At 54.4% G+C, this 27,687-nt stretch overlaps 1 protein-coding gene across 28 annotated transcripts in view; it reads left to right on the forward strand.

The window, feature by feature from the left end:
- Nucleotides 1-27,687, forward strand: part of CTIF (cap binding complex dependent translation initiation factor) — a 313,540-nt gene that overhangs the window by 52,770 nt on the left and 233,083 nt on the right. For 14 of the 28 annotated variants that reach the window (XM_058277654.2, XM_058277650.1, XM_058277662.1 and 11 more), the window contains exon 2: nucleotides 24,092-24,298. In XM_058277654.2, coding sequence (XP_058133637.1) covers nucleotides 24,119-24,298 — 180 coding nt within the window. In that variant the 5' untranslated portion in view covers nucleotides 24,092-24,118. Of the gene's footprint in view, nucleotides 1-24,088; nucleotides 24,299-27,687 lie in introns of all 28 variants that reach the window. The other 14 variants (XM_058277674.1, XM_058277661.1, XM_058277657.1 and 11 more) reach the window with 1 other exon arrangement.

A 27,687-nucleotide genomic window follows, 5' to 3' on the forward strand; every position in this document is an offset into this window, starting at 1 on the left:
CCCACCAATCATGTAGCCAGTCCTGTCTGCTCACCACTGCACAGAGGCTGGGGGCTTGAGTCCCGCTCTCCTCTCTCCCAGCCTGTGGCCTTTCAGCCAGACCAGCTGCTGCAGGGCCGCTGGCGGAGGCCAGGCCTGCTCCATCCGCGGGGCGGGCATCTGCGGCAGCCACACGTGGCAGCTGGGTCGCCGAGCGTGGCCAGCAGGGATTTCTGGAGTGAGCGTGCACATGTTCCCTGGCTGCCTCTCTCCTCCCTGCCTCCAGCCCGGGCCTTCTTCTCCCTTCCTCACCGTGGTCTCCCCCAGCCCTGCTGGCCAAGAAATCCTCCGAGCACAGTAGGCATGTGCTTCCCACCCCAGCCCTCGGGGGCCCAGTTGGAGCTCTCCACCAGGGCTTACCTTTGATGGATTGAGAAGAAAGGAACTATCCACGGAGTGGAGCCTGGCCGTGGGCCTGCTCCTGCCCTGGTAGCCCCGTGGGCCGTGCACGTCCTGACCACGTGCTGCAGGTCCAGGCTGGCAACCCAGCACGCGAGCCCTGCCAGGGCAGAGCCACTTCCGGGCTTCAGGTTCAGCAGGAAGGAAACTAGAGAGCTGAGAGAGAGCCAAGTTGTGAATTCCAGATTGCAAGCCGTAGGGCTTGGGAGAACGGAGAGCAGTCGTCAGTGCTAACGATGCCACCTAAAACCAGTGGTCTCCAAAGTGCGGTGCACAAGGCACGCACTCGAAGAAAATCTTAGAACACCTATTTATATTTATTTTTGGTCTTTAACTTTCTTCTTTTTTAGACTAGCATTAGTTTGTTAGTCACATAGACTCGCAGCCTCGGGAGGACACCACACACCCCGCAGGGCCACGTGGGCCTTGCACCCAGGCACAGAGTGAACCAGCAGGGGCTGCAGGAACAGGAGAGTGAGGTGGCGCCCGGTTTCTGTGGGAAGATGTGCTTGGCTCGTTTGAAGGTTATTATAATGTATGAACTCTGTTGCCATGATGAGTGGGTGCGTTGTGTATCTAGCATGTGTCCTTTTGTGTGTATGTGTGTATGTATGAAGCACACATGGTGTATGCAGTGAAACAGACTTGAAACCCCTGGCTTAGATAAGCCACTTGCTCTCTCTGATCAGCCAGCCTTGACCATGCATGTACTGTGTGTGCGTCCTCAGGAGGACCTTGTCGAGCAGGTGAGTCTTAGTGATGATAAGAGAGGGTTTGTCGGCCCCTGAGGCCTCCAGGGGGTCAAGAGGGAGAAGGTCCTGTGGAGAGAGCTGCAGGGCCTTGAATGTCAGGCCATGATGACCAAGGAATTAGCACCAAGCAGGCGGGATCAACAGCCTTCGGAGCCTGGCCATCTGCTAGATAGAGGTCAGGAGACATAGGTCAGGTCTGGTCTGACTCTGAGCAGTCGTATGATTCTAGGATTTTAAAGTCAGCGGGCACCTGAGAGCTTACCCTACCCAATCCTCTCGTTTTACTGATGGGGGCACTGAGGCCCAAGAGGGAGGGGAGGGTCTTGCTCAGGCTTTCTGTTAAGGTTAGGATTGGTGGCCCTGTCAGTCATCTAATGCTGCGTAACAAAGAACTCCGAAGCCTAGCAGCTTGAAACAGCACAAGTTTATTATCCCATCTTTTATGTTAATTGGGGGTCTGGGCCTGACCTTGCAGAGTCCTTTGCTTCAGGGTCTCTCGCCAGGCCACAGTCACGGTGTTGGCTGAAGCCGTGGTGGGCTGCGGGAGGTCCTGCCCACTCATGTGGTTCCTTGCAGGCTGTGGGTTGAGGGTCTCACCCACTCACTGGCTCTTGACCAGAGGCTGCCCTCAGTTCCTTGCCACGTGGACTTCTCCAGCCTGGCACCTTGCTTCATCACAGGGTGCAAGTTGAGAAGGCAATAGAGTGTCAAGACAGAAGTCACTATTTTGTAACCTGACCACAGAAGTGATATCCTGTTGCTGTGTCATAGTCTGGTCCTTAGGAGCAAGCCACCAAGAACCAGTCCACACTCATAGAAGGCCATTACCGGGCACTGAGGGCCACCTTAGAAAGCTGCTTACCACAGCAGCATGTAACAGAAAACCCAAGTAGCAGTGGTTTAAAACACACAGGTTTATTTCTCTCTCATGTAGAAGAAGTCCAGAGGTCAGCAGCCCAGCGCTGGGGTGGGGACTCTGTGGTCATCAGGGGTCCAGGCTCTTTCTCTCTTTCTGCTTTGCTGTGCTTCATGTGTTACTTCTATCCTGAAAGTTGCCCTGTGATCCAAGAGAGCTGCTGGAGCTCCAGGCATCATGTCCTCATTCAGCGCAAGAAGGAGAAAATGGGAAGGGCAAATGGCATGTGCCAACCCTGGATTCCCACCCAGTAACTTCCCTGTACATCTCTTGGCCACTCCTATCTGCAAGAAAGACTGGGAAATGTAGGTGTTTTGTTTTGTTTTTTTTCAATCTGGAAATATTGTCTCCCTCAATGTTATAAAGGTTCTGTTAGAAAAGGCAAGAATGGATTTTACAGATTCACCTGGAAGAACCTGCCATTCTCACGGCCCTACAGCCTTGAGGTGTCAAAGGCAGGCTTTGACCTTCACCATGTCATGTGGGCCCTGCTCCCAGGTTTTGGTCTCCTAGAGGTGCTGGAATAGGGTCAAGCATTATAGATGTCAAGTGAATGAAGATGTGCAGTACCAACTGACTGATTTGTTCACCCCCTTTCTCAATCATTTAACATGCATTTTTGCTCATCATCTTCTCTGAACCTGGCATCAGGAGAAGGAAAACAGAAAGGACTGAGGATCTCACAGCATCCAAGCAGAAACAGACACGGGAATGTATAAATGATCATTCAACAGATTACTCACCAGAGAACCAGTCTTGAGGAGGAAGGACATGTGGGCTGGGACTTGACGGGTAGATAGGAGTTACCTGGGTAGGAGCGGGCCATGGAAGCAGCCTTAGTGCTGGCATGCAGATCTAGCCCCCTGGTCTGAGTGCCTTCCTGGAGGTTCTGTCTTTTCCAACCTGCGAACTTAGGCTTTTACTGAGGAGGCCCAGTGACCAATGCAAGGGACAGGACTGTAGCTCGGACAGGGCCTAGGATGGGCCCTCTAGCACCTTCTAGTCCCCTGCTTCTACCATTTTTCCAACCTATCCCTGGCTCCTGGGCCCTGCCAGCAAATTCCTTAGTCCTCTCGTGAGCTTGCATCAAACTCTGAGCCCTGAAATGGTGGTGCAGGTGGCTTGGATGGGCAGGGAGAGCCAGTTGAGGGTACCAGGGAAGTAGGGCACATTCTGGGGTTTTTACCAGGGTCCCAGATTTCTCCTGCTTGGCAACCTAAGGAAGCTCGAGCCTTGGTTCCCTTATAACAAGAGAATAATCAGGGAAGCGGATGTGGCTCAACTGATAGAGCATCCCCCTGCCATATGGGAGGGTTCAGGGTTTGATACCCAGGGCCTCCCGACCCATGTGGTGAGCTGGCCCCTGTGCAAAGCTGCTGCATGCAACCAGTGCCATACCACACAGGGGTGCCCCCGCGTGGGGGTGCCCCACACACAAGGAGTGTGCCCTGCAAGGAGAGCTGCCCCGCATGAAAAAAGTGCAGCCTGCCCAGGAGTGGCACTGCACACAAGGAGAGCTGATGCAGCTAGATGACATGACAAAAGAGAGACGCAGCTTCCCGGTGCCACCAAGGGTGCAAGCGGACACAGAAGAACACACAGTGAGTGGACACAGAGATCAGACAACTGGGGGGCGGGGGGAGGGAAGAGAAATAAATAAAATAAATCTTAAAAAAAAAAAAAGAACAATTAAAGCCACACAACTTAGATTGTGAATGTCTGCTCATTCAGATTTAGGAAGTTTTCTGAGCCTCAGTGTGAAGGAAGTTATAAGTGGTGTCATTAGCAGGGAGGGAAAGTGTGACAGGCACCTCTCAGCTCAGAAGCTAAGGTGGCATCATACTAGGATGCTCACAAACACTGGAAACCTGCCCACCCCCAGCCCAAACTCCTAATTAGACAGGAGGTCCAGGGCATGCTGGGGACAGGCTCGTGACAGCTGCCATCTCTGTGCATTTATTAAAGTTTTAAGATCAGAACTTGGGTGCCAGTTACCCTTGGTAATTTGCCAGCAAGGAGAACCCACTGCTGGGAGGTATGTGAAAGGGCACTGTGGTCCAGGCAGGCAGGCTCCCCTCGCTTCCATCATGGCAAAAAAAGAGAGGATTTTATAGCAGCATGAGGAGCAAGAACCAGGCTGATGGCACCAACGACGTTGGCTGCAGCAGTGATTGAACGGATTGAAGTTTTCAACACGGGCTAGAAGCGCTTTATTTTCCTTGCTCCCCGCTAGAGGCCCAGGAGGTGGGTGCTATCATTTGTCCCAGCAGTTCTCAGATTTGCAGCCCCTGGCCCTGGACGGGCTTAGCAAGTTCAGGTGAAGGGATGACACGGGGTGTTGGGCGTCGGGATGGACTTCACAGGCTCCTGCACTCGAGACCGCCCACCCGGCAGGGCCCCAGGACATTGGCCGAGTGCTGGCTAATGGATGCGGAAAGTCTGAGCAGGCGGAAGTGAGTGGGTGGCCCCGCCAGCCTGGCTGCAGGGGTGCCTGCAGTGACACGTGCCCCCTGCGTGACCAGCAGCCCGTGGGGGCGGCAGAGCCCCTCCGAGCCAGGATTCACACTGGGTGACCCATGGGCAGCAGGGATCCAATAGCCTCTGCCAATACTTTTTTTCAAACTAAAGTTTGTTTGTTTTTTGCTCATATTAATGCCCAAAACTCAGTTTTCAAGGAAAAAAAAAAAGGAGATATAGAAAAAGTGAAAGAGAAAAGGCAGGCTAATTTCACCACTAAGAGAAGTTTTAGGATAATTGTTTACAGTCATTTTTTATGCATTTTTTAAAAGTTGAGATCCTAGAACATATAAAAAAAAATTTATTCCCCAATTAACGTGGTAACGTGAGCATTCCCAGGTTATACCCATCCTTCATACATTATGCCTGGGAAACGGGCCATCGTGGGACCATTTCCTGTTGTTGGGTGGGACAGCATTTTGCTGCCCATCTGGCTGTCCCCCAGGTCTCCTCCTGGTTGTGGGCATAAGGCTGAGGGAATTAGGAGACTGTCCTCCAGGAAGACAGTGGGGCTGTACTGGGTGCTTGCCTTACGGGGAGGCAGGGCACCGCCACGTCTCAGTGGACAGGCAAGACCCCCTCCACCCACTGTGGGATGCAGTGGGCAGAGAGAACTCTGAGGGTCCCAACCAAGGGGTCCTGACTCTCCTCACTTAGCCTGTTGGGGGGTCCCGGAGCCACTCCAGTGCTCCCCAAAGCCTGCTGGCCTGTGCTACCTGCGCCATGGGTGGTCCACATTGAGGGCGTGAGGTGAGAGGAGGGCAGCTCACCAGGTTGCCTGCCAACCTGTCCATTGTGCTCTGTGCCTCAGTTTCCTCGCTGTCCAGTGGAGGCAGCAATGGCCTCCCCCTGCTGGGGCTGTGAGCACCAAATGTGTTAGAGCATGAAGAACACCTGGAACGGTGTCTGCCCCCAGCAGGTACCCAATAGACAGCTGTGTCAGAGCTCTAGGGAGTTGCCAGGCGCCGGACAGCCGGGCTTGACGCAGCAAGTGGCAAGGGTGCCATAGGTGACGGCGTGTGATTCCAGGCGGAGCAGCAGCTGTATTGCTCCCCTCAGCTGCCTGCGTTCAGATTTATCCAGCTGCTCTCTCACCTGGGACAGCTCCAGGATTTGGCACCTGTGACATATAATCCCATTCGCTCCGCAGACCCGTCACCCTTGTAGCTCAGCGCTGAGCGAGAACGAAGGACCGAGGGACCCTCGCCCTTCAGTACCCGCCTCGGGGCTCCGTGGTGACCCTGGCGGCTTTGGGTAATAGGTCAGGACCTGCCCGGCCCACGCCTGGGGATTCCCGCGGCCAGGACGCGTGGGACTGGGAAGGAATGGGGCAGGGACCTGGGGCCCAGCAGACAATGCCCCGGCGGGTGGGGCGTCTCCCTGCAGAGCCCGCGCTGCACGGCCTCCTCCCCCGACAGGGTCACCTTAGCTGAGCCTCTGCCTGTGTCGGGCCAACTGGGCCCTTTGGGTCCTTCATGGTCTAAATGTTTTCATGTGGGCGGCGGACTTGGCCCAGTGGTTAGGGCGTCCGCCTACCACATGGGGGGAAGTCCGTGGTTCAAACCCCGGGCCTACTTGACCCTGTGCAGCTGGCCCATGTGCAGTGCTGATGCACGCAAAGAGTGCCCTGCCACCCAGGCGTGTCTCCCACGTAGGGAGCCCCACGCGCAAGGAGTGCGCCCCGTAAGGAGAGCTGCCCAGCGCGAAAGAAAGGGCAGCCTGCCCAGGAGTGTTGCCGCCCACACGGAGAGCTGACAAAACAAGATGAAACAACAAAAAGAAACACAGATTCCCGTGCCACTAACAACAACAGAAGCGGACAAAGAAGACACAGCAAATAGACACAGAGAACAGACAACTGGGGTGGGGGGGGGAGGGGAGAGAAATAAATAAATAAATAAATAAATCTTTAAAAAATAAAAAATAAATGTTTTCACGTGGCCTGAACATCTGGGGAAGTAAAGTTGGTTTCCTGTGCAGCGCCTCCATGCCTCCAACACAGCAGCACCGGCTGACTCGGGCTCCCTGGCAGTTTCTGCCCTGCCACTCCATTGGAAAGAGGATTTGCAAGCTGTTTTGTCCAGCAGATCTTAGCGTGCCCCCACCTGGGAGGTCACGGCCTGGGAGGGGGGAGCCCCTCCCACCCCCTCCCCAGCAGACTTCCTGCTGTTCCTTCCAGGCCGTTTGCTCTCACCCTCTTCCCAGAAAAATTTTTATTAATTGCCATTGTTCCCTGAGCCCCTAGTGCACTTTTGATTCTGAGATAAGCACCTTGCACGCATGCGTCGTTTATTGAATGCCCACGGTATGCCTGGGGCTGGCTGGCTTTACCTATTTTTGCTTAATCCTCTCAACTGCCCTGTCCAGTGGGGATTTTTATTTCTGGTGGGAGCTGAGGAGGCCGAGGCTTGGAGAGCGCAGTAAACTCCCTAAGCTCTCGCAGACGAGACGGATGGACTCCAGGTGACCCTGTGCCTGGTCCCCGCGTGCACCCCGCGTCCTCAAGGCTCTGGATGCGATTTCTGCGGTGCCCTGTGACTTCGCACCCAGGAGCTCCGCAGGCAGGGGTCGTGCCCTGTTGGTGCTCATCTCCCAGGGTGGAGCCGAAGGATGTTTCTCGTGAGCCAGAGCTCGAGGCCCCCGACTTCTTTCTTGGCTCCTTGTAACAAACTAGCCTGTATAATGGACTTGTTTTCTTTCGTGGCAGGCCTCTCCCTCAGTTAGTGCTGGGTGCCATGGGCAGAGCCTCCATGATCTTTTGCAGCTTAGCTAATTCTTTTTTTTTTACGATTTATTTTTATTTATTTCTCTCCCCTCCCCCGCCTCACACCGCCCCAGTTGTCTGCTCTCTGTGTCCATTCGCTGTGTGTTCTTCTGTGTCCCCTTGTATTCCTATCAGCAGCACCGGGAATCTGTGTCTCTTTTTGCTGCGTCATCTTGCTGTGTCAGCTCTCCGTGTATGCAGTGCCATTCCTGGGCAGGCTGCACTTTCTTTAGTGCTGGGCGGCTCTCCTTACAGGGCGCACTCCTTGCGTGTGGGACTCCCCTATGCGATGGCACTCCTGTGTGGCAGGGCACTCCTTGCGCACATCAGCACTGCGCATGGGCCAGCTCCACACGGGGCAAGGAGGCCTGGGGTTTGAACCTTGGACACCCCGTGTGGTAGGTGGATGCTCTATCCATTGAGAAAATCCACTTCCCGTAGCTAGTTCTTGACCTTGCCTTCTTTGGATCTTTCTGCCCAGCCCTGGTCGCATCTGAGCGTCCTGTTCCAGCAAAGCCAGGGCAGCGTGGGTGTGCGTCGTTGCTCTCACATCCCTGGTGTGTCCCTGGTGAGATGTGACAAGTGCCCTTCTCTTTCAGTTCTCGTTGACACGCTGTGCTCTCACGGTGTTGGGTGGCCACTGACTGTTCGGAGGACTGTCCTTTCTGGCTTTGGCCCTGCATTTGGGGAAGTGTGTCTCAGCACGGTTTAACTAGGTCTGCCCTTACCACCAAGACTTTAGGCCTATTCCTTGTTCAGCCACAGGGGGGAAAAAGGTTCTGTTAAAGCCAAGAGGGCCTGACTGGGTTACTCTGCATTAGTGTCCAGGGGCCAGTGCTAAAGTTCCAGGTCCATGAAATCAAAACGCGTGTTTTCCCGTCTTGATCCAGTGCCCTACAAGGCGGTGTAGTGCCGGGAACGAGGCCGCATGCTTAGATACTGAGTCACTTCACCAGTCTCCTGAGCGCCGTGTGTTTTGAATGCATTCAACATAAGGATTTCTAATGTCAGGCTTGGCAGGGGTGTTGCCAAAGCTCCCTTGTGGGCTATCTGACGGGGAGCTGTGTCCCTGAGGGCCGTCCCCCAGGGAGGGGCACATGATTCAAGGAAGACAGCTGGGCAGGCTCATCTAGGAACACGGCACAATATTGTTGAATGGCTGCTGGGGACAGGCTGTGGGGAGGGGGAATGCGGTGCTGGGCGGCTCTAAACTGATGGTCCTTCCTTGCCGAGTCGCTCGTTGGGCTCCGTTCCTCCTTACCCATCCTCTCGGGCAGGTAGGACCAAGACTGCCTGTGGAGATGTGTTCCTCTCACTGTCATTATGCTCTAAGAAGGCTTTTGTGAGCACCAGAATGTAAGACAAGCCCAGAGATGGCATTTCCTGGAGGTAGCCTGAGGGAGTAGAAAGAACACACACTGGCACAAATGTCAGGAAGCCAGGGATTTACCCCGGCTCTGGGGTTTGGGTGTGTCGAGTCACAGCCCTGCGCTGGTGTTTCCTAGTCTGTAAGATGAGGGATTGGCTCATTCTAAGAGGCCTGTGTTTTTGTATCTTAATGTCTCCGACATCAGGGTGCATTTTACAGTGTCTCATGTCCCACCCTCTTGACCAGGGGGCAGGTAAGATGGGGTTGTCGCTGCGTGAAAGTCGCTGTGCTGTTTGTGCTGTCGTTACTTCAGTTGAATTAGCTGCATTTAGTGATCCACGTCTTGGATGAGATTGTTGTTCAGAATGTCTTCAAAGAAGTCACACTGATTTCTTGTTGATACAGAAAGTTATTGTGCATGTAGAAGGCCATGGAAACAGAGCAGGGAGGCATCAATTAAGACACTAGAGGGAAGCTGACTTGGCCCAGTGGTTAGGGCGTCCGTCTACCACACGGGAGGTCCGCGGTTCAAACCCCGGGCCTCCTTGACCCGTGTGGAGCTGGCCCATGCGCAGTGCTGGTGCATGCAAGGAGTGCCATGCCACGCAGGGGTGTCCCCCGTGTAGGGGAGCCCCACGTGCAAGGAGTGTGCCCCATAAGGACAGCTGCCTAGCGCGAAAGAAAGTGCAGCCTGCCCAGGAATGATGCCGCACACACGGAGAGCTGACACAGAAAGATGACACAACAAAAAGAAACACAGATTCCTATGCCACTGACAACAACAGAAGTGGACAAAGATGATGCAGCAAATAGACACAGAGAACAGACAATCGGGGCAGGGAGAGGGTGGTGGGGGAAGGAGAGAGAAATCAGTCAATCAATAAATCTTAAAAAAAAAAGATACTAGAGAAGCAAATATTCATTGTTGGGGAAGGGACTACAATCTGTACATTCTGGTGAAACAAAAAGAACTGTCAATTTCATGCACGCTAAACAATACCTCCAAAGGCAGGAAAAATCGCACATCGCCCAGAGTGGCTGAAAAAAAACTCAAAATCCCATGAGGCTTGTGTGTCTGCACACAGGCCTGTCACCATGGCATTCTGTCATCGTTTAATTGGCAGCACTTTTTTCTTTCTTAGTGGCACAAAAAACAATTCTAGTCAATGACTTCCTTGCTCTCTAAGGTCTCTTCTGGTTCTAATGCCTAATACTTACTATTACAGCCCAACTCTTAAAGGGCATGAGTTGGTGCGGCTGCAAGACCAAAGAGCACGCCTGGCATTTAGTCAGGCATAAGCTTTATTGGGACTTACGGACAGGAGAGAATCTCTGATGGCGGCAGGTCAAAGGATGAATGAAGTTGGCGCTCTGCAAGGAGATGAGAAAATGAGGGGTGGTAGATAAGGGGTTTCAGAACAAGGCCCTTCCAGAGCGTATGAGAACAGAGTTCCTGCAGTGTCACGTGCAGGGTACACGTGGGGTGTGGCGATGTTTGCTAAGGACTTTACTGCTTGGGAAGATTGTAGTTTAGGTAACGTCTGTGCGTTCTCTCCCCTCTGGGGGGTTGTTAGCCTTGAACTTATGTCTCAGTCACCCAAGTATCTACGTGCTGAGGACTTAGGGAGAGCCCTGGGTCCCCACATCTATATTTGCATTTTTCTGTCTATTAGAGCAAGTTGATTTAAAAAATGGCATTTTTGGTGCTCTTTCATGGGTTGGTGCTGCTCCTCTAGGCCTCCATAGACTTGACTCATGATTTCGCTGTTGCCTGGTTACTTTATCTGCCTTCCTACTAGCTGACAGCCCTTGGAGGCCAGGGACCCAGTCAGTACCATTGTGTCCTTAGCACCTAACACTAAGCTTGAGTGATTATTAAATGGGTGGATGTATGGAAGGATGGAAGGGAGGAAGGGAGCAAAGAAGGTGACGGATGGGTGCACAGAGCTGCACTGTGAGATGCGTTCCATCTTTGGGGAGCCAGCAGGACCCCTTCTGAGGAAGCTGCGCACAATTCTTCCAGATTGGGGGAGAATTTGACGCAGTGATTTTTAAGGTCCTTTCTCGTTCTAAGCTACTAGGACTCTGCAGTGAAGCCCAGTGACTGTTTAGACATGGTGAGATTCCTTTCTGACTTTGCCTTCTCTTTCTCCATGACTCAGTAGAGTTTGCTGAGGGCTGTGCGAACTTTCTCAGTTAATTATCTGCCAGTTAACCACTCAGCCTGCCCCCTGCAGTTCTAACTGTCTACAGATGGCTCCTGCTGCGTGAGTAGGAAGAGGTTATCTGCCACTGCCGTGCTCTAGTGGGTGAAATTAACCATTGGGACAATGGGAAGTAGAGCCCAGGGACTGTGACGGGCCACTAAGTGGAGCCATCCAGGCTCTGGTACCAGCGGGCTCTCTCCGTAGGGCATCAGGCAGCATCTGGGAGTGGCTGCTGCCTCAGCCCCATGCTAGCCCTGGTACGAGAGCTCATGACACAGAGGCCAAGATGGGAACTCAACAGGCCTCCCACAAGCCGTCCATCCATCTCTCCATTCATTCACTGTCCTTCCGTCCAGTCTCTTACTTTGTGCCAGGCCCTGGAAATAGAAAAATCAGAAAGACAGTATTATCCTCAAGATATGTCCTCAAGAAAGCCTAGGTAGTGGGTTCCCAATAGAAGGTATCTGCAGCTCAGCTTTTCTGGCTGCCCAGTCCATCCTCCCAATTGGTTGACCGCAGCAGGTCCCAGAGAGATGCTTGAGGAAACCAACCTCAGGAAAACGACTACACCTGAGCCTTAAACATGAGCGTGACCGACCCCTCTCGTCTCTGGCTTGGCCAGCCATTGCCAGACACCTCTGTAATTGGGGGCTCTGTGTTACACAAGATAAAGGAGGTAGCTGTCAAATGCTGGCTGTCTGCAGGGGTTGGCTTTTCCACGCCTCTCTGCAGAGCAAGACTTTGCAGCGGGTAGGACCTTCATCTATCCCAGCCCATCCCTTTCCCTTTCCTCCCTCAGAGCTCCTGTCCCATTCATAACACAGCCTGGTAGGAATGTTCAGTGGAAACGCCCCAGGCATGGGTGAGCACGCCAGGTTATCGTGCTGCCCCGTTCTTGGCCACAGGCACAAAGGCTCCAGGGCCTCCATTGCAAAGGGAGGTATTGGTAGCACTGCCCTGCCTTATGGCACCAACCGCGTCACTGAGAGGCACTGAGAGGCGACGGATAGGAGGGCACTGGACTGGGCAGACCCAGGGGCCAGGGCCCAGAACCACTTCCCAGGCCTTCCCAGGGCTCCACTGCAGGCGGCATGCTCTGCCGTCCTGTGCAGGGCACAGAGACTCTACCTGGCAAGTTTTCAAGGACCACCACAGGAGATACCATGGGACAAAGCAGCTTTTGAGGGGCATTGGGCAAGGGATGGGAGCACTGAGTGAGTGGCGCTCCGGGCATCTCACTTCGGTTCAGTCAGGGTAGGCACATTTTAGAGCCACTCTGTCTGTGTTCAAATCCTGACTTGGCCTTGTACTAGTAGCCAGGTGACTTTGGACAACTCCTCCCTACCTGGGTTTCCTCATTTGTAAAATGGGGACAAAGATGTTGCCAACTTTATGGTATTGTTTTGAGGATTAAATATATGAAAGCATCTAGCACAGGGTCCCCAGAACATAATAAGTGCTCAATAAATAGTAGCTGTTATTATCGTTTATTTGTTGGAAGGGACCATTTATTATAAGTGTGGTCTTGGAGAAAAACATTTGGAAGTGTTTATATACTATCTGGGGTATACAGTTTTTGGTAGTTTCCTTTTCTGTCTCAGCAAAAGCTGAAGGGCAGGGGTCTTTGAACAGGAGAAGTCTTTCCTGGGGTCCTCCAAGCAGAGGCAGGGGCAGCTGCAAGGGAGGGTACTTCCTTCCACTTTGTGTGGTTTTCCCACCCCTGGGCTCTTGCTGCTGGCTTCTTTATCTGTCGGGGGTTGATAAAGAATTCAGGGAGAGGTGAGAGAGCCCTGGCCAAGTTTGTGATTGCCATGGTTGCTTTCCGGTGGATTCCAGGCATTGCAGGTGAGTGCTTGTCAGCTTCCCAATAAAAGAAGGCCCAACCTGTCTTTACTGGTACCAGTTTTCAGGTGCCACTTACCTCTGTGCCCAGCAGCAGCCAGCAGCTGCTGAGCAGTTACTGCAGAGCAGTTACCTGCTGGTCTTTCCTTTCCCTTCCTTTCTCCTTCCACTCCCCTTCCCTTTCCTTTCCCTTCCTATTCTCTCCCCTTCCCTTCCTTTCCCTTTTCTTTTCTTTTTTCTTTTTTCTTTTCTTTTCTCTTTTCTTTTCATCTGTAGCATTTTGGTATGATTCATGAATTTGAAAAAGAGATATTGAATTATGTTTGTAAACCGGTCTGTACCCAGGTATGATTAAATAAATTGTGATCATAATTATCTGATTAGGGCTTTGATTGGGCCATGTCAGTAAGGTGTTGAGTCCACGCCCCTTGGTGGGTGGGGACTCACGGAACAAAGGCATGGCAAGGACAGAGTTGGAGTTTTGATGTTGGGGTTTTAATGCTGGAATCTTGAGCTGGAGCCCCGGGAAGTAAGCACACAGAAGAGCTTGGTCGTGAGGAAAGAGAGAAGGCCCTGGGAAGAGAAACAACTGTTTGCCTAATAGTCTACAGCTAGCCTTGTGGAGAAAACGGGAGCTGAGCCCAGAGAGAAATGAACCCTGGGAAGAGAGGAACCCAGGAAGCCTGAACCCTGGCAGATGTCGGCAGCAATCTTGCTCCGACACATGGCAAAAGACTTTGGTGAGGGAAGTAACTTAGCCTTTATGGCCTGGTAACTGTAAGCTTGTATCCCAAATAAATACCCTGTATGAAAATCAACCATTTGCTGGTATTTTGCATCAGCACTGCTTTGGCTGACAAATACAGAATCTACTGTCAGATTCTCACGGATTAACTGATTGAGTGCCTGCGGTCGGCCCCGGTCTGGCTCACAAGGTCCCAGGCGAGGAGGAGACCCATCTTTAGGCTCAAAGCGCCTGTGGTTTGCCTGGGAAAGGAGGCAGCTGCTCAGACCACATTACGGGGAGCAGTGGGACATCCTTGTGCATTACCTGGCCCTTCTTCCCCCCTTGAGCACCCAGGAAGGGCTCCCTTCCCCTGGACCTGGCTTGGGTGCTCACTGCCCTCTGTGGTTGGGCATTTCTTGGCTTCTGGGCCAGTGCAGCCCCTTCTGAGGGGCGTGACCTTCCTCTGTGGCCGCTTCAACCGGGTTGGAGTCGAGCCCTGCTGGTCTGGAAGCCCTTGCCTCTCTTTGCAATGACTTTGTCTATTTTTCTTCTGGACAATCATGTCCAGATTTCTTATTGCAATCTCAGGGGACAGTCCTTGTTCTTGATTTCCAGGTCCTTGGGGGACAGCCCTTGTTTTTGTCACCATATATGAGTGGCCTACTCTGTTGCAGGGTGTCAAACTCAGAGGTCTGCAAGGGCCAGGCAGGGAACCTATGAGTGAGGGAGCCGATGTGAAAGTAGACACCTGACCTTCAGGGTGGGGAGACGTTAGGGAATGGTAGGGCCTATGGAGAACTGGCAATTTCCTGCCCTCTCTGAAGCAGTCAGCCCTGCTTAGCTCTAGCTGATGATCTCAGTGTGAGAAGGTAAGCCAGTGTTGCTAGGTCTTCCAGTTTTTCAAGAAAAGACAGAAACCTGGATTTTTATATGAAATCGTTTGATTTCTAATTGTTGACTCAAATATTTGTAAAATATTGAACAGGCTAAACAAAACACCATGGGCCCACAAATAGGCATTTGCAATCTCTGTTTTGTGGTCATGCTCATGTGCAGAAAAAGCTGATCGCCCCAGGTAGTGGGGGCCACGATCCAAAGGGCTGGCCGGTGGCTGCCCATGGCCGCTGCGGGTGTTCTGAGGGCTGGGGTCCCTGCGGGCTGTGGTGATCAGGACGGCTTCTTATAGGGGGTGGGCCTGAATGACCCATCAAAGGCTTTTTGTGTGTTTGTTTTAATCTTTAAATCTTTGAGGTCCATTTGGTTACAAGTACTTGTGTGTGTGTGTTTTTATACCATGGAATCATGTTTGCGTAACACTATGCTAAATCTAATTTATAGATGATGGTATAGAAACAACCCAGCGACCCTATGACAAAATGAATTCACTGGGTAAAAATAAGAGCCGGGAAGAAGGAAATCAGCTCTACCAAGGGAAAAAAGGTCCCTGTCGCTCATTCCTCCTCCGTCCCCCTTCGAATGCTCTTCTTCATTGTTGAAATCACTCACTCCAGGTTTGAGGATGAGGAGGGGAGAGGGAAGGGATGCTGCTCCATTGGGAGCCAGCCCCACCCACCCGGCCATGGCATCTTGGTGCCAAAGACCCTGGCAGAAGGGCCTGCGGGGTCTCAGCCCCACGGAGGGCCAGGCCGCGTGGACGCCCTGGGCTTCTGAGACCCTGGTCAGACTCTCGGAAGCAACTCGTGTCATGGTCACTGCCCTCTGGGCTGTGGTCCAGGAAGCTCTTGCCAGGAGGGGGAGAGCTGAGTGGAGACCCTGGTACCCCAGGACAGACCCTGCAGGCTGTTACCTGAGAAGAGAGGCCTGGGGTGCTGCGGCCACCGCACTTGGAGGAATGCTCTGGCCTCAACCCGAAGTGATCTCATAAGTGCATTGCCAGGTTCAGAGCAGGGCACTGTCTGTCTTCCCTGTATACTCCAAGTTTGTTCTCCTCTTAGTCCATCAACCTAGGAGCTTTTCGCAGGTTTGGGATGGGGTCTGCTCTCTCCACCCACTGAGGAGAGAGAGTGGGGCCCTATGACTACATGCGGGTTGGCAGAGCTGAGGTCAACCCAGGAGAACAGACTGAAGCCCGAGCAGGACATGGGGAATTCAGAGTGGAGAGACATTAGGGAGTGGTGGGGCCTGTGGAGAACTGGAGATCAGGGATCAGTGATAGCCAGAATGGCCAAGGAGGGCTTTGTGGAGGAGGAGTGCTCAGAGCTGAGCCACGAAGAAGAAAGTGAGAGTTGGAGAGGCAGAGAGGCAGGGGAGAGTACCGAAGACAGAATGGGGATAGCAGGGCTGGTGTCAAGGCAAATGATGAACACCACTGATAACTGAGTGCTTTCAACACTTTAGAAGGGTACCTTCACCACCAGTCCACTTTATTTATTTATTTATTTATTGTTTTTAGGAGATACCTGGGATTGAATCCAGGACCTCGTACATGGGAAGCAGGTGTTCAACCACTGAGCTACATCCACTCCCCACCAGTCCACTTTAAAGATGAGGGAATGAGGTTGCCTGCTCATGTTCACCCAGCATTCCTTCCTGAAATAGCACTCATTACCATTTTGTTACCATCTTAGGAGTGGGATGCAGTGAGGAACCGCCTGTGTCCTGCCAGAGACGTGATGGCTGGCTGATGACCCCAAGGCCTGTGACCCTGCACAGCTTTGGCATGCCCCCTGAGCCCCTGCAGGGCACGGTATACAGCAGGCGCTCAGTAATGCTTAGATGGGCTGAATTGCCTAAGGAGCCTCTTGAGGGTGGTGGGAAGAGGTTGGAGTCCCGGCTGTGGACCTGGATGACCTTGGCGGGGGGAGGTCTCACCCCAACACCCTCTGGCTTTAAGAGGGGACAGGAGAGTGGAGGGGGCCCGTTCTCTGGAAAGAGTGAGTTGGGGGCCATGGGAGGGCTGGGGGAGCCGTCAGCAAGCCAGCCGGCGCCACCCTGGGCTCAGGGCGGTGAGCGGTGTCAAATGAGCAGGACCCTCAGGGACCCCGCAGCCTGTGCTTGGTGCCGAGGCAGCGGGTGATGCTGGGCGCCCAGTGGAGACAGAGGCTCCTGTGGCCTCGGGGGGCCTGGAGAGCAGGGCAGACCTGGACTACGGGGAAGGGCTGGGGGTACCTCAGGGGCTGGGCCTCCCAGAGCCCCCCAGACACCCTCCTCCCACAGAGGCCTCCGCAGAGCCGAGGAAGCATCTGCCCACCCCCCCTGGGGTGTCCAGTAGGAGACCTGGGTCTGCAGAGGCGTCTCCTGGCTGGACTGGCTGTGCGCCCCTCTCGCGCCGGCGGGATGCTCTCTCCCCACCTCTCGTGCTGGTGGCCCACGGTGTGCCGAGGAAGGGAGGACTTCCCCGCGTCTCCCTCTCCTCCCCAGCCAGCAGCACCCTGCCTCCTTGCTGCGAACCGGTCCAGCGCTCTGAAAGGACCCTCGAGCTGGTCCGGGGCCCTGCAGAGGGGGCTCAGGAGGTGTGCGCATTTGGGACCTGCTGGGGAATAGCCACTCAGCCTGGGGTCCTGCCTGGGGCTCCAGGGCGCTGACCAGCCGGCAGAGGGTCAGGGTGCAGCGTCCACACCCTTGGGGACCACGGTGGGATGTCTGAATGACGGCGACAAGGGGCGGTGGAGGTTTTCTAGGTTTTTGCTCTTCAAAGTACAGTCCCCTGCCCAGCGGCCACATCCAGCATCCCAGAAGCTTGTTAGAAATGCAGAATCTTGTGTTGGACACCGCCCTGCCCCCCTCCCCCAACTCCTGAGTCAGAACCTGCATTTTACCAAGATGCATATCACAATTTGGGAAGCACTGCTCTGGGCCACTTACTTAAATTCTTTTGATCACAGAAAGAAATATATTCTCCATATACCTTTCTGTGGATAAATAAAACAAAATTTCTGTTTAACAGTAGTTGGCAGTTACAATGTATAATACACAATTATATTTTCAATCTAGTTATATATTGTTAATGCTGAGATCATGGCCCCTGTAGTTTGATATTATTTATGAATTCCAAAAAGAGATATTGATTATGCTTGTAAATTGGTCTCTTCCTCTGGGCATGAGACCCTTTGACTGATTTAAATGCAAAGTCTTTACATTTACTTGATTGAATCAAGATTAGGGCTTTGATTCTTACGCAGGGCTGAGTCCCTGCCCCCTTGGTGGCTATATAAATGGGCACTCAATCAAGAAGACAGAAGTAGATATACAGAAAAACAGAAGAAGAGAGATAGCTCGATAGACACAGCGGAGGCCCCGGGAAGAGAGATGAGCCATTCATCTGACAGTTTACAGCTGACCTTGTGAAGAGAACAGAGCAGCTGAGCCCGGAGAGAAGCGAGCCCCGGGGAGAGGGACGAGCCTATGCCAGCCTACAGCTGAGATCGAAGGAAGCTGGGCCCAAGGAGCCCTAAGAGGAATACGGAAGGAGGGGCCAGGCAGAGGGCACCCACTATCTTGCTTCAACGCGTGGCAACAGAGCTGGGTGATGAAGTAACCTTGAAGTGGACTCTTTAGGGCCTTATAACTGTAAACTTCTACCCCAAATAAATACCCTTTATAAAAGCCAACAGATTTCTGGTACTTTGCATCAGCACCCCTTTGGCTAATACAGCCCCCTAAATTTATTTTACAGCCTCCAAATTGACCTGCAGTTTGCAAACCCGCTCTAGCTAATTCCCTGTCTGATGTTTGAGTGACAAGCGGTTGAATTGGAGAGTTCAGACCTTTAGAGGAAGCCAGATGCCTGGACTCCTGGGACAGCAGATGTTGCTCATTTTCAAGGTCACCTCCTGCTGCATATATTTTTTAACTTTCCCACTTCCCAGTGGTTGGGGACCTGGGGCATCCACTGAATTCTCCTGCCAAATGACAAAGTGGCCAAGAGTTTCCAGACCATCCCTGACAAGAGTCCTGGAGGGCAAGGGCTGCAGATTGCCCTGCAAGGGCAGGCTCTTCTCCAGAGTTCTGTTTATGGGAGGTGGAGGGGAGCACGGGCAGGACATGGGGGTGGAGGAGTGGGATGCGTGAGGCTGGGGAGCCATGGCTGTCCTCCACTCCTGGGTGGCCAGGCCTCTCTCCTCCCAGGTGTTTCCAGCCACTGCATGGCCTCGGGCTGGCTGTGCCTCAAAAAGCCCCAGTTGCAGGTGCTGGATGACAGGTGGCAGCCACAAGCACTGCATGTAGGTGGGCAGGAGGGAAGGGGAGGGTTAGGGCCAGGGTGGAGATGGGCAGAGATGGGCAGCAGTGGGCTCTGTGTATAACAGGGTCCTTGGAGGGTACCCCAGGTCAGTGGGACTTTGCTGGGCTAGGCAGCATGGGGGACAGGCCATGGGAAGGCTCGGTGGGCATCAGTGGATGCAGAGGACTGTGGTGACATGCTGGGCCCGCTGCCCACCCACAGCTGGGGGGGCACCTCTGTCTGCAGAGTGGCTGTCCCTCAGGGGGCCAAAGCCAGCCCTCTACGGCTCCCCTGCGGCTGGCTGGGGCCTAGGGAGGCTGGGTCTCTGGCAGCAGCCGGGAGCTGGGGCAGGGAGAAGTCAGGAAACCAGGGGAAGCAGAAATTGTAGACCTTGTGGGGCGTCCTCCACGAGGTCCCAGGAGAACGTGCTGCCTGGGGTGAGCTGGGTGCTGAGGGCTTGGGGGGCAAGGACTCGAGGAAGGTGGGGGAGTTTCGGGGGGCTGCCTCAGGTCTGGGCCGTGATGATGGATTTCCCCAAGAGGGGCTGGAAAGCGGCAGAGCAGCCTCATTGGACCTGAGGGTCACTGGATTGACCCCTGGGGCCTGGAAGGGGAGGTAATCCTCTAATGCCTGGCTGCTCATAAAGGGATTGGCTAAATTTACAGTTCCTAATGCCATTTGTCACCTGGTGGGTGGGCTGGAAAGGAGGCGGGAGCTGCCGGGCGGTGCCAGCCTGCTATCTCTCTCCCGCGGGGTGTTCAGTGATGTTCGCCTTCTCTTTTCCACCAGAACTCGAGCCCCAGAAGGAGCCACCTGGGCTCCACGGCTGGCTCCGAGGTTGGGAAGAGACGCGACAGGCCAGGCTTGGCAGAGAGCCTCCTGAGTGGCAGCGGGCCCTGGTTGGCTAAGGAGATCACATGGCGCCGGGCAGAGCAGCACAGGAGGGTTCCTGCTGGTGTCTTTTTCATTGAAGAACCGTGGGTCTCAGGTTTTTTGCCCCTGGACTTAAAAGTAGTCAGCAGGGCTCAGCAGCTTAGTGAGGAGCTGGGCCCAGCCATGAGTCCGTCCTGCCTGGAAAGCAGAGGCACAGGGTCCCCTGGCCCTCCAGGCCAGCTCTGCCTCGCCCCTCCACCGGGCTCTGCGCCCCGGGCCCTTCACCTCCCGCCAGCAGGCTCAGGGCTGCCCACCCTCCCGGGCCCTTGGCGGTGGAGCGCAGCCTCAGCGCTTTTCCTCCGCTGCTGCCTTGCCTTTTTATTCCTCTCATCCATCACCTGCCAGGGAATGGGGCCAGGGCGAGGGGAGGCGGGAGCCGCGAGGGGGAAGGGGCGGTCCCTGAGAGAAGGGCCTCCGCTCTGCTCTGCACCTCAATGACAGCCAGAGCTGTCGCTTTGCCTCTTCCTGCTCTCCAGTCCCATCCTTTCACGATGAGAACATAAGCCCCCTTCTCTGGCTCTCTCAGCTTAGCCGGCTGCCCAGCTGCTTGGGGATTTCCCATCCTGCCCTTCTGTGACTGAGAAACTGAGCCAGGAGGAAACCGCCGGGCAAGGGTGAAGCCAGCCCTTGAAGGCGTCCCTCTCCCCGCGGAGCCTGCAGCTCTGCTCCTTGTTCTTGTTATACTCTAAGGGGCGGAGGTGCCGCACTGGGCTCCCCGGCGGCTGGTGGCCGTGGAGATGGCCGGGCAGGAGATTGGGATGGCACCCTCTCCTTCTCCCTCCTCTCTCCCCTTGTAAGAGGGGTGATACTCCGGGACCCTCCTGCTTAAGGGCAGAACCTCTCAGGTCCACTTGGGCCTCGTTCTGGAATGAAGAAACGCTGAATTAGCCTGGTTAAGCAGAACCTGAGTCCAGAGCTTGCACCCCGGCAGTTTATTTTAGGAAGTGCCCCAGGAGCAGTGACACAGGAATGGAGGGAACGCCGAGCGAGAGGTGTCACAGATCTGGCCACCGCCACGGCTTATGGGGCCTCAATCCTGCTGGGGGCCATGTAGAACGCGCCTCCAAACGTCACCTGAGACGCCAAAGAGGGGAGTGTTTACCCCCATCAGGTGTGCCCTGTGGGAGGTTCACTCCTCCCACTTCCAGGTGGCGGATAGCTGGGGCCAGGTGGGTCCTGCAACATCACATGGCACGCGTCGAGGGGCGGTGCTGTCAGGTTTCACGGCATGAATCCGACTGGGCAGTGACCACTGCAGGAGGAGGTGGGCCAGGGGAGGTGAGGACACAGGAGGCATCCTAGACAAGTCACCCGAGGGGGTCCTCTTTTTCCCTCTGGGCCCACAGTGCTGCAGGGCCGGGGTGGGCTCTCAACACCTGCCCCTTTCCTCAGAGAGCCAGGCTCGGTTTGGGGATGATTCCTCCGTCCGGCCTTCCTCCCAGTGCTACCGGGCGCGGGAGAGAGACGCAGGGCTGCCTGGGAGAGCCCTCACAGAGCAGGGCAAGGCGCTGCTGCAGGCGCAGCCTGGTGCCCAGTCCTCCTGGGAGCTGCTCCTGTCTAGTTCTGTACTTGTCACGTATGCCAGAAAGTCCTAGATAAGATCTAGCCTTCTAGGAATTGTGGGCGTGGCCTTAGGCACCCACTTTTCCTGCAGACGGCTCATTTTCAGCCCTCTCTAGACATCAGGCTTATCACACTCATCCAGCTAAGGCCACCTGCCCAGGGTCCAGCGGTGACCCAGCCCTCCATGGCTTGCAGCACAGCAAGGGGACATAAGAAACACACACAGCCCTTAAAGAGCTAAGGGCTCCTTGGGCTGCAGCAGGGAACTGGAGAAGCCTGCCTGGAGGTGGTACTGCAGGAGAGGGAATGGTACGGAGGCAGGGGTGTAGCTGAAGTTGCAGACCTGGAGCTCTGCTGAGGGAGCTCCGGCACTTACTCATCCCCCCTGAAGCCCGGTCTTCTCTAAGTAGTATCACTATCCCTGCTTCATAGACTTACTGTGAGGGTCAAGTGGGCTAGGGCATATCAAGCCCAGAGAGTAAGGGAGCAGTGAGCTTTAGCTTCCTGTTGACGCAGGTTTCCTACGCACAGGCCAGGGCTCTGTGAATCCTGTGCCTGTCTGCCGCAGTTAAACCAGGGCACCGGACTTGTTGACAGGTGGCTTCCAAGGTTCAGTTCTAGCATCTGAGCGTTAGAATCTCTAGATGGGTGGGGAGCGGGGAGGGGAAAGTGCCTTCTGGGTAAGGGGCACAGAGTGGGGAAAGTAGAGGAAGGGAGGAGTGTGGCCTATTAGTTTCCCATTGCTGTGTAACAAATGAACCGCAAACTCGGGGGCCTAAAATAACACCTTACGGAGTGGGTATAGCACAGTGGTTGAGTGCCTGCTTCCCACGCCCGAGGTTCTGCATTCATTGCCTGCTACCTCTTAAAAAAAGAGAAATGAAAACAACACCTGCTGGTTATCTCACAGTCTAAGTCAGAAATCCAGCCCCGTGTGTCACAAAGATGAAAGCCAGGTGTTGACAGGCTGAGCTCTCACCTGGAGGTTCTGGGGGAAATCTGCTTCCAAGCTCACTGGTTGTTGGTAGAATTCATTTCCTTGCGGTCGTAGGGCTGAGGTCCCCGTTTTCTTGGTGATTGTTAACCTGAGACTGCTGTCAACTCTTAGGAGTCTTGTGACTGGATCAGACACACCTGCATACTGTCAATGGATTTGGACCCTAGTGCCATCTGCAGAATCCCTTCCCAGAATTACCTAGATCAGTGTTTGACTGAATAACTGCGAGAGGGTGTGTGTACACCAGGGGCCACCTGTGCGTCCTGCCAACCACACCTGGTGTGTTCCCAGAACCACTTGCAGAGCAGCCAGGGGCGGGGGAAGGACACGGGACAAGGTGGTTTGGGGTGGGGTGGGGGCTGTAGGTCATGAACGGCAGGTGGCAGAAGAAAGGCATGGGACAGCCCCTGTCCCCTTGCCCCGGCCTGGTGGCCTTGCACAGTAGGTCTGCTAATCCCTATCAGAGCTCCCTGCAGACCCGCTGCCACCCTGGCCGCCATTCCTGGATGCCTTCTGGGCAGGACATCCCCCAGGCCTGAGCCCTCATCCTCTGATGCCTCCCTCTGCAGGCCACGGGTGGGGGGAGTCAAAATTCACGGCCTCAGCAGCCCTTCTGGAATCCAGAGGCCGGTTCCTTGGCCGGTTTTGGAGCCTTTACAGATAAAATGCCCCTAGACACTTGATTACTGGTGAATAACCCTGTTCCAGAAAAATTCCAAGTACTCTAAGCTTTTGAAATGGAAATGCTCTTTTACAAATACGAGGCCCTCGCCTTTGTTATTGCCGGGGGCGCCCCAGGCACACGCTGTCCCGACGGAGCCCAGAGCGTCCTCTGCTAAGCCTCTGTTGTGTCTAACGGTGTGTTGGCTGGTAGAAGAACATTCTACTAGCAGTTCTGAAGGCGAAGCCACGTGCAGGTTGTTTTCCCCCTAACCAAATGGGTCTTTCCATGGAGGTCGCGGATCTCTGGGTAATAAAAGAGACAGAAGACGAGCTTCAAGCCCCCTCCCATCTGGCCCAGATCTGTCAGGAGGAAGGGAGGGTCCCTGACCTGGAAGTGAGGAAGGTGTGTGCTCCCCTCACGCCCAGGTGGGTCAGGTCCACACTGCGGTGGAGAAGGGGGTGGGGACGCGGTGGTGTCCTGGCAAGCCTGGGCCCCCACCGGGGCTGAGTCGTCCTGTCTCGGGCGGGAGGGGGGGGCGGGCAGCAGTCCTGTCAGTGGACTCCAGCGGTCAGTCATGCCAGGCTGCCCCCGAGAGAGGCCGGAGGGTTCAGAGGGCAGTGAGGAGAGCGGCCAGGCAGGCCGCTGCACCGAGCCACGCCTTACAGATAGCCACCAGCCCTTTCACGTGCATTAAAGCCCCAGGAGCTCACTGCAACAAGGAGGCAAAATCGGGCCTACAGCTTAAGGCCCACCATCTTCAGCTAATTTACGGGATAGTCTGGTGACCAAAGAGAAAAAGTCTTTTTATAAGGATACATGTTCTTGGAAGCTCCAGGCTGCTAGGACCCCCTGCACATCCTAATGCTTGGGCCAGGGATATAAGAGTCGTGGTCTGTTTTATTCTGCTCTGTGGGAGGTTTTGTTAAATCTAAGGTGGGCGTTAGGCTGGGTCTGACTGGGAAAGGCCTAGGTGGGCCTCACTTATGCCTAACGCAACCTGGCCAGGTAGGCACGTATCCGTTTCCCTCCCCACCCAGTGGGAATTACGGCCTCTGGTCTTTCCGCTCAGGGCGAGTGGGCACCCCACCTGCTTCTCATGATTGTTGGGAGGACTAAGTGTGATAGATGAGAAAATGCTGCCGGGAGCAGAGTGGTTCAGGAATGGGGGCCATCCTTGCCCAGCAGCGGTTCACAGAGCACGTCTGTTCTCTCCGCAGCAGCCTCGTCCCGGGCCCTGAGCGGGAGCGATGGAGAACTCCTCGGCGGCGTCCGCCTCCTCCGAGGCCGGGAGCAGCCGCTCCCAGGAGATCGAGGAGCTCGAGCGCTTCATCGACAGCTACGTGCTCGAGTACCAGGTGCAGGGGCTGCTGGCCGACAAGACGGAGGGTGACGGCGAGAGTGAGAAGACGCAGTCCCATGTCTCCCAGGTGAGCCCAGGGAGAGGGCCCAGGGCCTGGAGGGCACGGGGGCGTTGGTACCCTAAGGGCGGGATGATACGGGACCTAATTCCAGGCAGCCTCTAGTCATCTGGTGCCAGATGACCGGTATGGGTGGTCCCTCCCGACAGACCACCTGGACTCCTCCAGGTGAGGCTCGGGGATGCAGGCAGGAAGCACCCTGGGCTGTGTACACTCAGCCGCTCTCATCCCCTCTACTTCTTCCCACCCCACTGGGCGGCTGAGGCACAGCCGGATCACAAATCATTGCACACAGATTCATTGAGCACCTCCTGTTCCCTGTCCTTGACTGTTTTGTGTTCTAGAAAAGAGCTGGATTATGGCTTATCCATAAAGCCCATGGTCATAGTCTTCAAATACAGGAAGTTGTTGGCAGCCAAAGCAATGAGCCTCAAGCAGCCCACCTGGCACTCTGTACCCTAGACATAATTAGACAAGTGGGGCTTTCTGGTCAACCTTGAGTCGGTCTTGCACCCTCCAGGGTCATTCTGTGGCTGCCCACACCTTGGGTGTAAGGTAGACTCAGCTGCAAGATCGTGGGTCAAGATTTGGAAACCTTGAGCTCTCCCAAATAGTGCAAACTCACCAAGCACAGGGACCATACCATTATGTCCCTTTTGCCTAACTCTATAATTCCTGAGTCAATATTTGGTCAAAAATTGCTTCCAGTTTGTATCTACCTGCCTGTGTGACCTTGGACAAATCCTTCCATGTGGCTGGGGCTGAGTTTTCCCACCTGGAAGGTGGGGATTGAATGCCTCCCCTGCTGCCTTAGGAATTTTGGAAGGTCAAAGTGGAGAAGAGCTACCCAGCTACAGGAAAACCCAGTGTTTCTGTCACAAGGAGACACCCTGAGGGCCTCCTCTCTTGCTCTGGGCAGGGTCCCAGGTGTCCACCTCTTGTCCTTGCCATCCCATCCTGAGCTTGGGGCTCCCTTTTAAATAGAGGGTGAGCCACTTGGTGTCTGCATCAGAGAAAAGCTGAAGGAAACCTGCTTTCTGGGTGGGGAGAAGATCCCCAGCTTTTTAGAAAGTCAGAATGAACCTGTAGCTTTCCTGGTCTCAGGGCTGGAAATCAACCTGGGAAGTTCACCATGGTCTCACTCCCTATCCCCGTTGGGGGACAGAGGGAGAAAAGCTACCCTGGGTAAAAAGTAGAAGTATATGTGATGCTTTCTTTAGTGCCCTTGAAGTTCTAAAATCACAATTAATGCAAGCTCATAATTTGTCCATTGTTTAATTACAAGTGTGCATTGAACACCTGGCCTTGTGCCTGGCACTATTCTAGGTTGGGGTATCCAGGAGTGAACAAAACAGACATTCACTAGAACTTACATTCTAGTGGTGGGTGGTAAGTGCAGTCAAGCGGGGGAATAGGATGGGGAGTGCTGCAGCGTGGGGAGGGAATTGCAATTTTAAATAGGGTGGTCAGAGAAGACCTCACCAGAGGTAAAGTGTGAGCCGTGCAGATATCTGGAGGAGGAAGATTCTGGACATGGAGTGCAGCATGTGCAAAGCCTGGGTGTGGAAAGGTGGCCAGTGTGGCTGGAGCCAAGTGGGAAAGAGGGAGAGTCAGAGCAAATAAGTCTGAAAGATAACGGGGGACAATGTGGAGAAGGTGTCCAAGGACTGAGCCTGGGCTCCTCCAACATTTAGAAAGGAGGGACATGCATCAGTTTCCTCTGGCTGCTGTAACAAAGTACTACCAACTGGGTGACTCAAGACAACAGAAATTTATTCTCCCACAGTTCTGGAGCTCCGAGTCCCAAAGGAGCCTTATGGGCTAAAATCTAGGTGTCAGCAGGCCCATGCTCCCTGGAAGTCTCCAGGGAAGAATCTGTTCCGTGGGTCTCGCCTGCCTTCTGGGCTTCCTGTCAGTCCTTTGTTCCATGGCGTGAACACACCTCACTCTAATCTCTGCCTCCATCTTCACGTGGCCTGCTCCTCTCTGCACCTGAAGCTCTTATAAGGGCACCAGTCAGATTGGGTTAAGGATCCATCAATTCCAGATCCCATTTCCAAATAAGGTCACATCTACAGGTACTGGAGTTGGCATGTCAGCATATCTTTTGGGGACACACAATTCTACCCATAATAGGATGTGAGGAGGAGCCAAAAAAAGAGACCAGGAAGGAGCTGCCAGTGAGATAGGGAGATGCCAAGGCAAGAGTGGAGCTCTGGAGGCTGAGGGGGGAAGGTTTCAAAGAAGGGCCGGTGTTGACTATGTTGGATTCTGCTGACAGGTCATGTCAGATTAGGACTGAGACAGGCCTGATCGAGTGTGGGTAGGGGGCATTGGTGACCCGGCCAGAGCAGTTTCAGTGGAGCGGTGGGGGTGAAAGTACCTGGGATTGGTTCAAGAAAGAGTCCGAGGAGTTGAGGGAAGGCGAGCATCACGGTGGTTGGAATGAGGAGGTATTTGCGTGCTGGTGGGAATGACCCAGTGGGGCAGGGATGGCTGGAGCAGTGTCTTCAGTAGGTGACAGTTGCTGGGGTCCAGTGCCCAAGTGGAGGGCTTGTCCTTAGCTCGGCGCCCAAGCAGCCTGTCCAGAGTAGCACGAGGGAATGGCCAGGCATGTGGCCTTGCAAATTAAATGACTCCTGCAACCCAGGTGTGGGTTTTTTCTCCTGCTAGTTTCAGCCCTGTCAGTGCAGGTGCAGAGTTAGGGAGGTGACTTTAGCCAGGATCGAGGTTCTTCCAGGCAAGCACTGTGGAGGCCAAGCGGGCGAGGGAGATGGGGCAGTGATGATAGTGACGTACCCTGGACACTGAGCCAGGTAAGGTGGGGAGAGAGGACACGAGGTGGGCGGAGGACGGTGAAGGGGGATAGGGCCAGCGGAATAGAGGTCCTGGTGAGGCGAGGAATTGTTGGAGTCCTGCTGCTTGAGGGAGTGAGCTGAAAAGGCAGCAGGGGCATCCAAGAATGGGGTGCTTAGAGTCGGGGGATGGAGGGGGCCTGGGCATTGACAATGAGAAGTGGGGGGAGGAAGGGGTCGGGAACAGAGTGCAAGGTGCAGGAACTGTCTTCATGGTTATTGTATTAGTCAGCCAAAGGGGTGCTGATGCAAAATACCAGCAATCTGTTGGTTTTTATAAAGGGTATTTATTTGGGATAGGAGCTTACAGATACCAGGCCAGAAAGCGTAAGTTACTTCCCTCACCAAAGTCTTTTGCCACGTGTTGGGGCAAGATGGCTCCCAAAGTCTGCCAGGGTTCGGGCTTCCTGGGCTCCTCTCTTCCCAGGTTCATTTCTGTCCAGGATCAGTGCCTGTTTTCTCCACAAGGTCAGCCATAGACTGTGAGGCTCTCTAGGCTTTGCGTCTTTCCACAAGGTCAGCTGTAGATTATCAGGCGACTGG

This window comes from Dasypus novemcinctus, chromosome 16 (genome assembly GCF_030445035.2).
Source record: "Dasypus novemcinctus isolate mDasNov1 chromosome 16, mDasNov1.1.hap2, whole genome shotgun sequence".
Taxonomy (NCBI): Eukaryota; Metazoa; Chordata; class Mammalia; order Cingulata; family Dasypodidae; genus Dasypus; species Dasypus novemcinctus.